Genomic DNA, 15,766 nt, shown 5'->3' with positions numbered 1-15,766 from the left:
AGACCACCCAAGAGGTCCCCACGACCACTAGCGAAGGGCTCCCTCCCTCCCTTTCTCTCTTCCTCCCCTTCGTCCCCTTTGTTCTCTCGCCCCTCTTTCATCACCGCCGCTGCTATAACTTGCAGTGGCGGTGATGAAACAGAGGCGAGAGGGAATGGGGGAGAAAGAGAGAGAGAGAGGGGAGGAAGAGAGAAAGAGAGGGAGGGAGCCATTCGCTAGTGGCTACCGTCGCCTGCGATGGATGGATTTTGCGTTTGCAGGCACTGATGGGTTTTTAGCTACAAACCAAGAATCCAAAGCTACACCAGAAGGGCTCGTCGCAAGTGACGGCAGCCATTGACGAAGGGGACGAAAGGGAGAAAGAGCAACCACCGCCTTCTCTGCACCCACCCGACGATATGACGTCGCCGTCTTTTCAAACAACGCTGAAGCATGTCTGCGTTGGTGGCTTGCAACGTAGGCGGTGTTGAAGCAGATCTGCGTTGTTTGAGAGCCTCCATCTTTGTATAAATAGCCTCGATGAATCTGGGGAAGTCGAGTGCACGGATGCGCTCTGACGGTATGACGTCGTCGTCTTTTCAAACAACGTTGAAGCAGGTCTGCGTTGGTGGCTTGCAACGCAGGCGGTGCTGAAGCAGATCTGCGTTGTTTGAAAACATTGCCGGTGCCGATGTTTACAAGGCGATAAACAACCTTGAACCCGACACAGAGTTGGTGGCTTGCAACAAACTGGCTTGGGCTGAAGCGACTGAGGCGAGACCAGAAGGGAGAGACACAGAATCTTGGACTGGACTGTAATCAGCTGCAGAGCACAGAAGCACCATTTTTAGAAGCAACAGTTCAAACCCCATCTCTCTCTGTCTCTGTAATTTCTGTGAACATCGTTGCCGTTTTCACTGCTGCCGGTAACGGCACGGGTCTCATTGGAATTAAAACAGACGTGCTCCATTGAACAGAACAGGAAGAAAGAGGAAGAAGAGGGCAAATTTGATATTTCGTTTCCTTTCCTCGACACTTAAGGCAATGACAATTGTCAAAAAACTAAACAGTAGGGGTACAACATGTCATTAAACAGTAGGGTAGTTTAAGAGATTTATCTAAAAAAATCCAGTAGTGGTGTTTGAAAAGACGAAAATGTCCTTTAAATGTTATTTACTTATTTTTATAAATCATATAAAAAAATGAATCAAATCCTTGCCTCTTCTATTTAAGAAAGTTGAGGTTACTAAAATATCCTCTAAAATGTGACTTCAACTTTATTAAATAAAGAGGTAAGGATTTTGAACTATTTCATTTTTTGTCAACATTTGAATGATTGATAAAGAGAATTAGATGACACTCAAAGGGTATTTTTGTCTTTTCAAATGTCACTTAATGATTAGTTAATGGCTTCTACTAGATTGGCACGTTTCAAAAGTTTGGGTATTGAATTGTCGCATTTAAATTTGGGGATCAAAGTGGGACTAGGCCCAAAATAAAGGATACTAATCAGAAAATTTCCCTTAAAACAACGGTGCCCGAAGCATTGATAGCCAAAAGACGTAGTGGGCTTTGATAAAGATTTTGGCAGCCCATAGATCGTTTGGTTGGAAACATGTCTTTTCGCCCAAAAATGAGACAAAAAAAAAAGTTGAAAAGCTTTAATTGGAGTTTCTCGAATTTAGCCCAAAATGGGCTTCTTGCGCTTTTTTAGGATTCAATCTTTCAATAGCTAGATCTTCTCCCAACCAAACAGAAAATACAGGTTGTTAGGCTTATAAATAACCGACACAGAACGGGGCCATATATTAGTAGGCATCAAAAACTCTATTGTTAATCAAAGTGTATTTGTCAACAAAACCCATAATAACTCAAAACAAAATTAAATCATAATCATCGATCGTTGTTCATAGAGTTTGAGCTTTCACAGGTATTTGCATGCACTGATTTAGAACTTCAACAGCAAAGTGTATGTTTGATGCTATAAGAATATCCTCAGAAATTCATATCGAGTTCTTCAACTCCCTTTTGTATGGCAAAGTGTATCCACCTACCGAAATAAGAAGAGATTCGTAGTTGGAGTTTCAAGATCTTAAGACCCCTGTGATGAATGAGTGATTTGAGTTTTGAATTCAATGAGGCTGTTATCTGTTTCCTTTTGGAACTAGGGCGACCGTGTAAGTATCGTCTAAAGAAATGATACATAGAATGACATTACGACATCTTTCCTTTATCTGACATCTTCTACCTCTTCCTCCATTGTTGCTTCTTCTGAGGTATATATCCTCTTGTGTTGCTTATTTTGGAAAAGTGAGGTCACTGAAAACTTTGGAGGAGAAGCTCTGAGGCACGTCTGAAGATACTGTCTTTAAACGTTATTTGCCCCCACTCAATTTCACTGAGTTTGCTATTGGGTTACAGGCAAATTCGTTCCCAGGATACAATAAAGCCTTGGGTGAGAATCTACGACTAGCAAAGTTGAAGAGTTTCCGAAGAAACCTTATATGAGACCGTAGCAGGCCGAACTGAGAGAGAGAGAGAGAGAGAGAGAAAGTGAATTTCAAAAAATGTGTGTTTTAGAAATCTGATTCATGCTCCTTAAATAGTTTATGAAGAGGTATGAAGAAAAGGTAGGTGCTGGTTAGGCACCTTGAACAGTCACAATTTCAAACATTGTGACTATTTAAAATGTAGTTAACAGTTAATGATTGTTAACTTTGAATTGTGCCTCTTGATCACACCCGATCAAATCGTGACAAGCTGCCATTCGTGAGCCACACGGGTGCGTGCAAAGTGCGAGCAAAGTACGTTTCTAAAGCACCATGCGTGTGCGCGCGCTGTGCAATATCAAGCCTCCATACTCTCCTCTATTGTTTCTAAGGAGTGTAAATCAACTCTTATTAAAATATTGAAAACAAAGCTTATAATTTTTCAATGTGGGATAAGTTCAAAATTGGGTTTTGTAAGAGAAAAGCTAATTTTCCAAACAAGTGTGCAGGTGCGACTTCTCATGTAATTGACCAATCAAACCCATTGGATTCAGTCTCTTATGAGATTAAAATCCAATAATCCCCCACATTGATTGATCAATTGCATAGTTCTCTCTCAATCCAAACTACTATGACACAGTTATGCATACAAAATGTGTTTATCAATTTAAACCTTTTGTTGGTATAAATATCTCAGAGCCTTGTCAAAGTTATTGGTGGTAAAATCTTAAATTAATTACTCTCAAGATAGATCGGAGATACTCATGCACACAAAAATGTCCAATCTTTGCAAAGAGTTTCAAGTTTTGCTCAACACTGTTATGGCCATGTGCTTCTTTCCTGGTTTCATGAACAATCCCGAGAGCAAACCCAAACTTTCATAAGAAGTGGCACCACTTCTATATTCACATATGAAGTTCTACTATGTGTTCCGTTATTTGACACATTTCAAAACTTCATTAAGAGTTTAAGTCAACATCTCATCATAACGGACAACACTGTTTATGTTGTGATGGGAAATTTCTCAATGTCAGTGCTAACAATCACATTGTTGTAACTTGTTGTTACCTATTAAACCCAATACTGATGGTTTTCAGTTTAGGTCGGGTTACCATTACAGGTGACTAAGTAAAGGGTTTTAATCCCATATTTTTACTTGTCGTTCTTACCAATTCTCTGGTTGCCTAACAAATTCACGTCTCAGACTTGTATGTCTGGACTTACCATTGTAGGTACCACTATAGGCTCTTGACAGAGTTGCCTCACTATCACAATAAATGGAAATTTGAGGCATATGACTAGGCCAAAGTTTTATATTCAACAACAAATTCCTAATTCATTCAGCCTCTTTTCCAACAGCCACCAAGTTTATGAATTCAGATTCTATGGTTGAGTGAGATATACAAGTTTATCTCTTGGATGCCCAAGAGATCGCACCAAAATCCATCTAGAGGTGGACTTGTTATCTCCATTACCGGTAATCCAACTCGCATCAGTGTACCATTTTAGTACAGCTGGATAATCACAATAAAACAAGCCAAGTTCCAATGTTCTCTTGAGATACCCAAGAACTCTTCCAATTGCCTTTCAGTGCTCTACAACGGGATTACTTGTAAACCGACTGAGTTCACTTACTGCAAATGCAATATCGGGTCTAGTACAAAGCATAGCATAAATCAAACTTCCTACTACACTAGCATACTCAAGTTGTGCAATTGCTCTACTAGTATTTTCTACTAGCTTTATACTAGAATCATATGGCGTGCTATATTCTTTAAATCCTAAATGCTTAAATTTCTTAAGTACTTTCTCAATGTAATGTGATTGGCTTAATGTATAACCCCTACTATGCTTTTTAACTTTCATTCCCAAGATTGTATTATTTCTCCTAAATATTTCATCTTGAAGATAGATGATAAGTAGTTTTTAGTTTCATTTATGTTAACCATATTTGTACCCACAATAAGCATATCATCAATATAAAGACATACAACTACACCATAATTTTCAGTGAATTTTGAGTAAATGCATCTATCAGCACTATTATGTTTAAAATCAAAAGCTAAAATGAAAGAATCAAATTTCTCATGCCATTGTTTAGGTTATTGTTTTAATCCATATAGTGATTTAACCAGTTTACAGACTTTCTTCTCATTTTAACGAAGAACAAATCTTTTTGGTTGTTTCTTATAAACCTCTTCATTTAAATCCCCATTTAAAAAAGCAGTTTTAACATCCATTTGATGAACAGATAAGTGATAAAATGGATGCTAATGCTATGAGTGTTCTAATAGAAATTGTTATAGCCACTGGTGCATAGGTGTCAAAGTAGTCAATCCATTCCTTTTGACTGAATCCTTTGACTATTAATCTAGCCTTAAAAGTTTGTACAATTCCATCATGGTTGTATTTTCTTCTAAACACCCATTTACATTTGATTGGTTTTGATCATGGAGGCAGGTCTAATAGTACCCATGCGTTATTTGACATTATTGAATCAATTATATCATTTATAGCTTATTTCCAAAATGCAACATCTCTAGAGGTCATGGCATCACTGTAAGTTTTTGGATCATTTTCAATGTTTAGGACAATGGGTATCTTATTTAAAATCTTCTCTCTATCAGATTCAACAAAAAAATACAATTGACTGAATAGAGATAAAATTTGAACCTAAGTGTTTTTCTATTCTTTGTCTTTGACTTCTTCTAGGTTTTATTGTAGGTGTTATAGTTGTGTCATTTCTTCTTTCAGTCTCATTATTACCAATAGTTATTGAGATTTGAGTTTTTCTTTCAAGTTTTCTGTCATTTTCTGTGGATTCATTTTCTATAGATTCAGAATATAGTTTGTTCTCAAAGAATTCAACATCTCTAGTTTCAATTATTATGTTGGACTCTAAGTCTAGAAGCCTATAGGCCTTGCTATGTTCTGCATATCCAACAAATATACTTCTCTTAGCTCTGAGTCCTAACTTGATTCTTTTAGGATCTAGAACTCTATAATATGCTAAGCACGCCCACACTTTTAGATATGCTAAATTAGGCTTTATTCCTGTCTATAATTCATATGGGCATTTGTTATTAATTCTAGAAACAATTCTATTATGTAGATGACAGACTGTTATAAGTGCTTCCCCCTACAGGTTTAAGGGTGCATTAGCTTTTAACAACATGCAGTTTATCATTTCTGTAAGTGTTCTATTTTTCCTTTCGGCTAGGCCATTCTGTTGAGGGATATAGGGAGCAGAACACTGATGTATTATTCCAAATTATTCACAGAAAGAATTAAACACATTTTTAAAATATTCAACACCCCTGTCACTTCTAAAGATTTTAATTTTCTTTTCTAGTTGATTTTCAATTTTAGTCTTGTATAGTTTAAACATGTCAAAGGCTTCATCCTTAGTTCTCATAAGGTAGACATAGGTGTACCTAGAAAAGTCATCTATAAATGTTATGAAGTATCTCTTACATCCTCTAGTTAATACACCATTGAGTTCACAGATGTCAGAATGAATTAGTTCTAGAAATTGAGAATCCCTCTCAACACTAGGGAAATGTTTCTTAGCCATTTTAGATTTTACACATATCTCACATTTTTCAGTTGATTCATTACTATAAGCAAATATACCAAGTTTGCTCATGTTCTTTATGGATTTAAAATTCAAGTGTGTTAATCTATCATGCCATAAAGAGAAAGAATCAACAATATAAGCATAAATTTTTCCTTCATTAATACTTAATTTGAACATACCATTACAATCATATCTCTTTCAAAAAAACATCCAATTCTTAGGATTAGTTTGTTGGATTCAAAAACAACTTTGAATCCCCTCTTACAAACAAGGTTTACTGAGACCAAGTTCTTTCTAATGTCAGGAACATGGAGAACATTTAGGAGAGTTAGTGTCTTTTCGAAAGTGAAGTTCAATTCCACGTTGCCTTTTCCGGAAACTTTGGCACATATTTGGTTTCCCATTTGTACCTCCTATCCATCAGTCACTTTTTCATATGTCTTGAACAAGGACTTGTCCTTGCAAACATGGACTGTGGTGCCTGAATCAAACCACCATCCAGAAGATGATTCTGCCATATTTACTTAAGTAATTATGGCCACAAGATTGACTTCCACAATGTTTGTGAACTTGGTTCCACCTTTCCGATGTCGGCAGACTCGGGCATAATGCCCCTTTTTTCCACAAACATAGTAGGATCCCTTCTTGTTGTTGCTCTTCTTGAAGTTCCCATCCTTCTTCTTTACATATAATGCAAGATTAGTCTTATTCGATCAATTTTCTACAAAATTTACCTTAGAGTTCAGCATACCGGTCAGGGTCTTATCCCTACTATCTCTAATTCGAGACTCTTCTTCAATACAAAGGTGTTGCTGAATTTGCTCCAAGGTAAGTTCTTTAGCTTTATGTAGAAGCTTATTCCTGTAATTCTTCTAAGAGGGCGGTAGTTTGGCAATAATTGCTCCCACTTGGAAAAATTCAGGAATGATGATATCAAGGGATCGAATTTTGTTGACTATCACCTGTAGTTCATGAACTTGCTCTAGTATGGGTTTATAGTCGTTCATGGTGAAGTCAAAGTATTCTACAATAAGATACTTATTCATACCTACGTTTTGCACCTTATATTTGAATTCCAGAGCCTTCTAGATTTCTTTTGGGGATGTAAGTTCCTTGTAAAGTTATAGAGCCGATCTGAAAAGGCATTCAGTATGTGTCATTGTCACAGAAGTGAATTCTCTTCTCGTTTTGCTCTTTCCTTCTTCAATTTTTCTGAGTCTTTGTTACTGGGTTCAGGAAGTGATTGCAGATTCGGATTCAGGAGATAGTACAGTTTTAGTGTGGCCAGAAAGAAGATCATCTTGTCTTGCCACCGGCATAAGTTTGCTCCACCGAACTGGTCCAGTCGAACAAGATCTTGGTTCATCATCTTGATCGAAGTCATGCTTGTTTCTGCCTCCATTGTAGAATAACGTTCTAAAATTTTTGGAAAAGTGAAGTCACTGAAAACTTTGGAGGATAAGCTTTGAGGCGCATCTGAAAACACTGTCTTTAGAACGTTAATTAAAGTGTATATATCAACAAAACCCATAATAACTCAAAACAAAATTAAATCATAATCATCGATTGTTGTTCATAGAGTTTGAGCTTTCACAGATATTTACATGCATTGATTTAGAACTTCAACAGCAAAGTGTATATTTGATGCTATAAGAATATCCTCGGAAATTCATATCGAGTTTTTCAACTCCCTTTTGTATGGAAAAGTGTATCCACCTACCGAAACAAGAAGAGATTCATAGTTGGAGTTTCAAGATCTTAAGACCCTGTGATGAATGAGTGATTTGAGTTTTGAATTCAACGAGGTTGTTATCTATTTCCTTTTGGAACTAGGGTGGCTGTGTAGGTACCGTCTAAAGAAATGATACGTAGAATGACATTACGACATCTTTCCTTATCTGGCATCTTCTACCTCTTCCTCCATTGTTGCTTCTTCTGAGGTATATATCCTCTTGTGTTGCTTATTCTTCTGTTGCTTCTTTAAGATTTTCCACGTGTTGGGTATAAGCGGTTGTCAAGGTTGAACGCCTCTAGGAATTACTTCTCAGCTACTTAAGAAATTGTATATAGAATTCTCTGTCTTCCCTGAATCAGAAGGAAATGGTGTCTTGACATATTAGAGAGACTACTTAAAGATCTCGCCGTGCCAAAGTTCTTGAGCTACAGAACTCATGTTTCCCGCTAGTAGCAAAAGCTAAGGCCCTTTTTGGAGCTATGTCTTTTGTTTGATAATCATCTAATTTTAGTTAGCAGCTTCTTAGGGATCCAAAACATCTACTTTTTTATATATGCAAAGATATCAAAAAACATTGTGCAGGGAAAGCTTTCAAAGTCCAATAGATTCCTCGTGAAGAAAATGGAGGAGCTGCTCATGTGGTTGCTAAGGCGGGACTAAAGTTGGATTTCAGTTTAAAGATGCCATTCCTTTTTGTTTGTTTTTTTTAAAGTCCTGTTTTTGGATTTGGATAAAATAAAATGTTTAAATTACTCTTATGTTTTAGGAAATTGACTGATCCTACCCTTGTAAGATTCCATATCCCTAAGTTTTTGACAATTATACTTCTTTTAACAAATAGAACACTCCATTAGGCCCAATTTTTTCCAAGAAATTGGATTTGCTCCTCACATATCACTCATTACACCAACCTCACTCACATTGCAGTTGTGAATTGGAAACATCTCCTATACTTGTATGTTGTCGCTCATGCGGAGACGTTCCCAATGCATGGATGGGATGTGTTGTGAGGAGCAAATGTGGACTCTTTTTTTAACTAGGTCTAGTGCAATTTGACCCAATTATGTACTTCACAATAATGACAACTGGGAACTTCATTTTTGATAATATAACCTTAATAAAAATGACAATAAATAGCATGTTGTTTATATGTTAATAAAACAAGTGTTTTTTTTAACTAAGGTTATCTTATATATATACTGTATGAAGTTACCTTTCTAGACATAAAATATAACAAAAAATACAAGAAAACCATTAGATCTTGTTGTATTATTAATAATCACATAGAATAACTAAAAAATGTCTCTGGCCCAATTATAACTGTATATCATTGATAAAAAAAACTGCATATGCTTTTGTTATAATGACTTGAAAGCAGTTTCTCCAAAAGAAAAATCAAAAAATATAAATCAGATTAGCTATTCTGCTCTTAGATTTCATTGTAGTATCAAAGGTGGTGCTTTTAGCAGACGGAATTTATATTTCTTGAAGTAGGTTTTGAATAGTTCCTTCGTGGTTACATTTTCAGTTGAATTCATATTTTGAATTATTTTGCTTATAACAATTAAATCTCAGAGAATGCTAGAATAACTGCATTGATCAACTATGAAAATTACACGAAAGTGCGAAAAGAAAGTGTGTTAATTTCTTCACCAGTTACCTCATACCATTCATTCAATTCCAATCAAATTAAAAGAAATAAAAAATAATGGATCATAAGGCAAATGAGTACAAGGGTCTGATTCTGATACCTGAAAGGCATGATACTGGAAAAACTTATAGTCAATCAACCGGTATATCATAAAAGTGGTAACCATCAGCTGGTATTCATCAAAATTCATGGGGGAGGGGGCCGCCTCATTGGTCAAAGTTCTGGAATCATACCTTTCCAGCATCATAGAATCTACGGAGAAGTACGGATTTGCCCAATGCAGATTTATGATTTCCATTGCAGAGCTATAAACATTCAAAAGGTCAACAACCCGCACTCTATGCACCAACGCCCGCCCATGAATTGGCATCAATTCCGAGCTGGCACCTACCCCGACAGTATTTTGAGCCTACAAATTCCGACCCTGGGCTGATCGGTCATTCTCCCTAGATTCTATTGATGAGACAAATCTATCCACAAGGATCAAGCTCTAGCCATGATTGCAATAATCTAATTATGTACTACTGAGATTTACATGTCAAGGAACTCTGGAGTTGAACTTGATTCAAATTGATAATATGTTCTGTCAATATACAATAGATAACATCCATAGTCACAAAACATAGATGCAACCATGGGAGATGAGACTTGTGTTAGATACATTAATAATAAACCATGGGAGATGAGACATGTTTGCTAAAGTGTAACTAAAAATGTATAAGATGATTTATTGGCAAGACAAAGAACTAGCTTAAAAAATATCAGTCAACATAAAAAAGAACCAAATGGAAATAACTGCAACAGCCATTAATAATAAACCAAAAACAACAGTCACAAACTCAAAGCCATTGGATAAACCAAACAGGCTGTGTATTTACTTCAACTGTAAACATTTTTGTCAACTAAACAGAATCACTGCATGTTTAGAGGCTCTTGGAAAATTTAGCAATTTCTTTGTAAATTCCAGTAATTCATCTGCAGAAAACTGGTTGTGCTGATCAGTTTGTTTATTCCTTTTTGTGTAGATCATTATCTTCTCCAAGGCCACTGCATTCTGAAGTAGAAACTCCACTAATTGCATCGCACAGGGCACTGGGCTGAAGCCAAATATAGTGACAGTCTTAAGGTGGTTTGTCAGACAATGGCAAGTTGATTCTTGTTCATTCCAATAGCTTCCTCCATCAAGATCATATGATCCAATCTGTTGCCTATCCAACTAAAATACAAAAAAAAAGAAAAAGAAGCCGTCATGGTAAAATGCATCATGTTAAATCAATGACCAAAAACTTGTAGAAACAAAAGGGATATCATGGATTTGATGCACCCACAGAAGATCCACCAGCGCAGATGTGTATAGTAAGTATCTCCAGATTGGGAGCACTTCTTAGTAAACTTGCTATTCCTAAGAGATGCCACTTGCTCAGCATTGTCTTGAGTACTACATGCTTCCAGTTGGACAACGGAAAAGGTATATTTGCAGCCTCCCATATGGCGAATACCTAAGAACATCACAATGAAAAGTACTAGAAAGATTGAACAAAAAATTGACTTGTGAAATTTTCTGCTACCCCACCCACCAGAAAGAAAATTTCCTACAAAAAAGAGGTCATGTTAACTGAGCATGTTTTATTCCATATCTTCTAAATGGTCTATAAATTTTTCTAGCCTGATACAGCAATTAGAGGTTAATTCTTTTCATTGCATTCCAGAAAATATAAGAGGAAAGAAGTCCTAACCAGTTAGACCATATAATTTTTAGCTCATGATGATTGGATTAGACATCCAGCTGAATTGATTTGGTGGCTGTAGATGCCCTAGCTAAGATTTGGTGCTTAGATGGAACTCACACATACGCAAACAGTATAGTAAGCATGCTTTCATGAAGGGTCAAACAGTATTAAGAGATCCAACACTAAGATATGTCAGCTTTCATAATTTGGGCTCAAGTAATCATGTAAGCTGGTGATTCTTTTTTGCTAAAGTGAGAAGAAACCAATTAAAATTGTCAAGAGAAATAAAACCATAAAGCATAAAAGAGAAGTTAATGGAAAATGTAGAAAGAAATCATACCAAAACACACCATGTACACATGGTAAGAACCTTAGAATGCCGAAGCTTCTCAAGAAGCATTCTGAACTCAGAAAACTCAGAAGGAACGAATTTGAAATGGAATGAAAATTCAAGGGCTGCATCAACCACTGATGATACATTCATTAAATGAACCCAATCTATGCACTCAGAGATTCTTAAAGACAAGAGATTGGGGCAACATATTTCTAGCATCGATTTCTCATAAGCAAAATGGTAAATGATCAAATTTTTAAGATTTGGGGAAGTAAATCTCAGCTTTGTAAGGTCATAGCAACGTATCAGAGTCAAATCTTCAAGCATTGGACAACCAGATAAAATACAATCGATGGTTTCGTTAGGCAAGCGAATGTATTTCAAAGAAAGACTTTTGAGTGATCCCATATAGAAGTGCCAAGATGGTTCGATACCACAGTATACCAACTTCATTTCTGTTAACAAATTATTGTTGAAAACATAGAACGGCAATGTGCAAGGGAAATCGGAAGCAGAAGAATCTCCACAACCTCCCAAGAAGTCCAGATCAAGCACTTTCACTTCTCTCCTGATAGCAAAACGGATCCAAGTATCAATCTGAATTGCTACGTCCCTTATTTGACCGGAGATTTTCTTTGCTTTTCTTATAACTTCATCTCCGCCAAGCATATGCATATCCTCTTCAAAGGAATTATCGAAATAGAATTTAAGAGAGAGACGAAATTTGTGGATGGTGGAGCGTTCGTGAAGGATGAGAGCATTGTTGACGAAATTGACAAACCACTTGAGACATTTCACGTTGTAATACCCATCTTCGTCAATGATATGAGCGTATGTTCTCTCACAGAAATCTAGATTTGGAATCGAAGTCCATAGATGCTTGAATCTTCGGAGCAGGATAGTCTTCACGGCATCCGCTATTGGCAAAAACGAAAGGATGTGAATTAGGACCGAGTCCGGCAATTTGCTGATCATATCGTGGCCTTGCTCATCAGCCTTCTGCATCTTACAACTACCCCCTTCTGCAACATCTTCTCTTCTTACAACCTCCATAGTTTAAAGAGGACACGAGCACCAATCGAGAATCCCAAGAGCTGTCGACATGCGAATCGGGTAATTCACCGTTGACATGTATCAAATAGAGTTCCTTCGAACGAGGGAGAAGTAGAGTTACTGCGTGTTCCCTCTCAACTCTTATATCTTAACACGAATCTTTTTAATTTAAGAGAAAATTGATTGTTTCTCTTATCTCTTATTTTAATTGCAATTATACAATTTTTTATTTTATAATAATATCTAAAAAAAATAAACAAAACTCTCATTGTGGGGTCAAAATGGATATTTGATTGTTTTCAAAATTCAGAACAATATTCTTCAAAGTCTGAAAAAATATTCACCAATACCAATATATCTCTTAATGCAATTATTACACATTCAGATGTCAGATGTTAGACTTAATTGTTTCATCGGGTTAACTTGTATCAAATGTGTTTCTTGCGGCTATTTATACAAATTCAAATCAAAGAGATGAAGAAAAGGGCAAGAAATCTCAAGAGAAGAAGATTTCAATGTCTCATTTCGATTTCCATGTTTGAATTGTGAATTAAATAGCGAGGACTTGCGATAAACGAGACTTGTCTAGGGAGACCAGGAGAGTGAAACAATAACATAAAATCATAATTATTATAAAGAGGAATAGTTTAAAATAATTAATTTTTATTTTAGTAATTTTTTATAAAAATGATTTAGTAATTTAGTAGTTTGGATTAATTATATTAATGATTTTAACAAAAATAATAAACTGCTGCTAATTATTTAATAAAATAATTATTTTTTTCATATTATTTTTTAGTGTTTTATTTTATTTATTTTACTTTTTTAATGAATACATGTTACTTTTTTTTGTAAATATTATTTAAATATTAGTAAATAGATAAAATTAAGTTATAGTCATAATTAAATTAAACTAAGCATGAGCTTGAGGTTTAAGATGTGACATTCGTAATTGCACTGAACTGAACTGAGTACAACCCATTCATGCATTAATTTTGGGTTTTTAACTATTTCTAGATAAAAAATACGGAAAAGTACGGATTTGCTCAATGCAGATTTCTGATTTACACTCCAGGGCTATAAACATTCAAATTGACCAATATCCACACTATGCACCCATGCCCGCCCATGAATTGGCATCAATTTCGAGCTGGCACCTACCCCGGCCGTACATTGAACCTACAAATTCTGACACTGGGGGTATCGGTCATTCTCCCTAAAAAATATTAATATTTATAGTTGAAGGAGCATGGTTCAACTTGACCCAATGAACAAAAAATAAAAAAAAAGATATATTTACAAGTTTTAAGGTTGCATGGTTCAACTTTACCCACATTCCAAGTGTAATAATATTTGTCTAGGCCTGGAATTGGCGCATGCTTGCCTGTGTTAATTATAAAACTATGTTTTTTTATAAATTAAACTTTTATTTAATTTAAATATATATTAGAAAATATATAAAATTTCTCTCTCTCTCTCTATATATATCAATATAAAATTTATTATCTAAACATTATATAATAATATTTATCATATATCTATATAACTTTTAAGTCGGGTTAGTTAGCTTGAATTGTGCCTCCTGCCCACATTATGTATGGTTTCAGATTTGAGCTAGACTTAGCTGAGAAAAAGATAGTTACATAAGCTCAAATATTCATAGGCCTAACCAGGTTAGGCTATAAATATTCGTCCAGGTTAGGCTATAAATATTCGTCCCTAAGTAAAAAGAATCTTACGACAGTTTGAGACAAGGCCTAACCATATTGTCGTTAAGCACTAACATAAAAAAAATGAAGTATGGAATTTACCTATTCTTGGTTTTTGATTTATTTCTTGCACGGTCTACTTTCTAATCGAGGTGTTAAGATGATATCTTCAAGCTGCTTGTACAACCTTGCTTCAATCTCAGCAATCTTGGCTCGGGCTGTATCGATGGAGGGTCAGTGCCGTGACCACTGTTGCTTCGTATGAGCCCATTTGCAGAGGACTGAGTTGGGGAAGCTTTGTATGAACCCATTTTCCTTTTGGATTGGAGAAATGAGAAATCTGAAATTTATGTGAACCCATTTGCGAATACAGGATCCAGGGCGATGATGATCGTTGTTGCTTGATTACTCCAGTCCAATGTAGTGACATAAGTCCATAGATCTGCTCTTCCTATAGACTTAAAGAGTTGAAGTTTTATTCCACTCAATTCCATTTTTCCTCCACCCTCTCTCTCTCTCTCTCTCTCCGTTCATCCATCATGCATCACCGTAGCTTCATATAGAATGACAGAATATCATTTTCAATCCACTTTGAACTTTCTGTCTTTGTAGCTTATGTAGAGGTGTGCTCTTAATAGTTGCAGAGAGCGTGAGCGAGAGCGCGCGCGCGCGCGAGAGAGAGAGAGAGAGAGAGAACCACAAACCTATTGGCATGCATATTGCTACTGCTACAGAATGAGCCATGACAGAAGACACTTTCATGTTAAGCACAACATTCTCTCTAATCGTAAGGTTAGTACTCACTTACGGTATTTTCAACCAAAATTGAACAAATAACGACTACAAGATGATCTAACTTTACACCAGGGAAAGATTCCTTCGGTGATAAAGCGACCGTTCCTTCTTGATCACGACCATTTCTTCGCCTCCATCTCCATCACAATCTCTTCCTCTTTGCTTGAAACCCAACCATCGGATTCAGGTTTAAGCGATGATGACGATGTTCGGAATGCTCTCTTCAACCTGTTCATCAACCTCCAGCCTAAACTCTTTTTGCTGCTTCCCAAATTATTCTCATCACAGGATCTATTGGAAGAGGAAGAAGAAGATCCCCCTCTCGGGCTCTCTCTCTCCTTCATCACTGAATCAAAAGCTGGTGGAGGAGACTCTCTCTCCCCCTTTCCAACCTTTTTCTCTGAGCTGAAGCTAAAGCTTGCTGATTGACCTGATTTCAATGTTTCTCTCTTATTCTCTGATTCCCACAATAGCTTTTTCCTGTTCCGTTCATGAGCTATTGAGCTCTCTCTCTCTAGGCTTTCAATTCTTGAGTTCGTCGTCTCCATTGATTCCTTGTATTGGGCCACTTGTCGCAATTTAGACAATTGTGAGAAATTTAAGGATACTTTAAGAGAATAAGACAAGTTAGTGAATTTACTAAAGGAAAGGGGTATTTAAGAAATTTGCCCATCGGAAATGGAAAGGGGTATTTAAGAAATTTGCCCATCTTAA

At 36.3% G+C, this 15,766-nt stretch overlaps 1 protein-coding gene across 1 annotated transcript; it reads right to left on the bottom strand.

Annotated features, from left to right (window-relative positions):
- Window positions 1–10,157: 10,157 nt before the first annotated feature.
- Window positions 10,158–15,595, bottom strand: LOC104610831 (putative F-box protein At1g49610). The gene is made up of 4 exons (XM_010277637.3): window positions 14,360–15,595; window positions 11,502–12,642; window positions 10,760–10,930; window positions 10,158–10,647 (listed from the first exon to the last, which is right to left on the bottom strand). The coding sequence occupies exons 2-4, from the start codon at window positions 12,546–12,548 to the stop codon at window positions 10,330–10,332; spliced, it is 1,536 nt and encodes a 511-aa protein (XP_010275939.1). The 5' UTR covers window positions 12,549–12,642; window positions 14,360–15,595; the 3' UTR covers window positions 10,158–10,329.
- Window positions 15,596–15,766: the final 171 nt, after the last annotated feature.

The sequence above is a fragment of the Nelumbo nucifera genome, chromosome 4 (assembly GCF_055504915.1).
Source record: "Nelumbo nucifera cultivar China Antique chromosome 4, China Antique-T2T, whole genome shotgun sequence".
Lineage (NCBI taxonomy): Eukaryota > Viridiplantae > Streptophyta > Magnoliopsida > Proteales > Nelumbonaceae > Nelumbo > Nelumbo nucifera.
The sequence above is the reverse complement of the archived record's forward strand: the minus strand, read 5'-3'. Positions and strand labels throughout refer to the sequence as shown.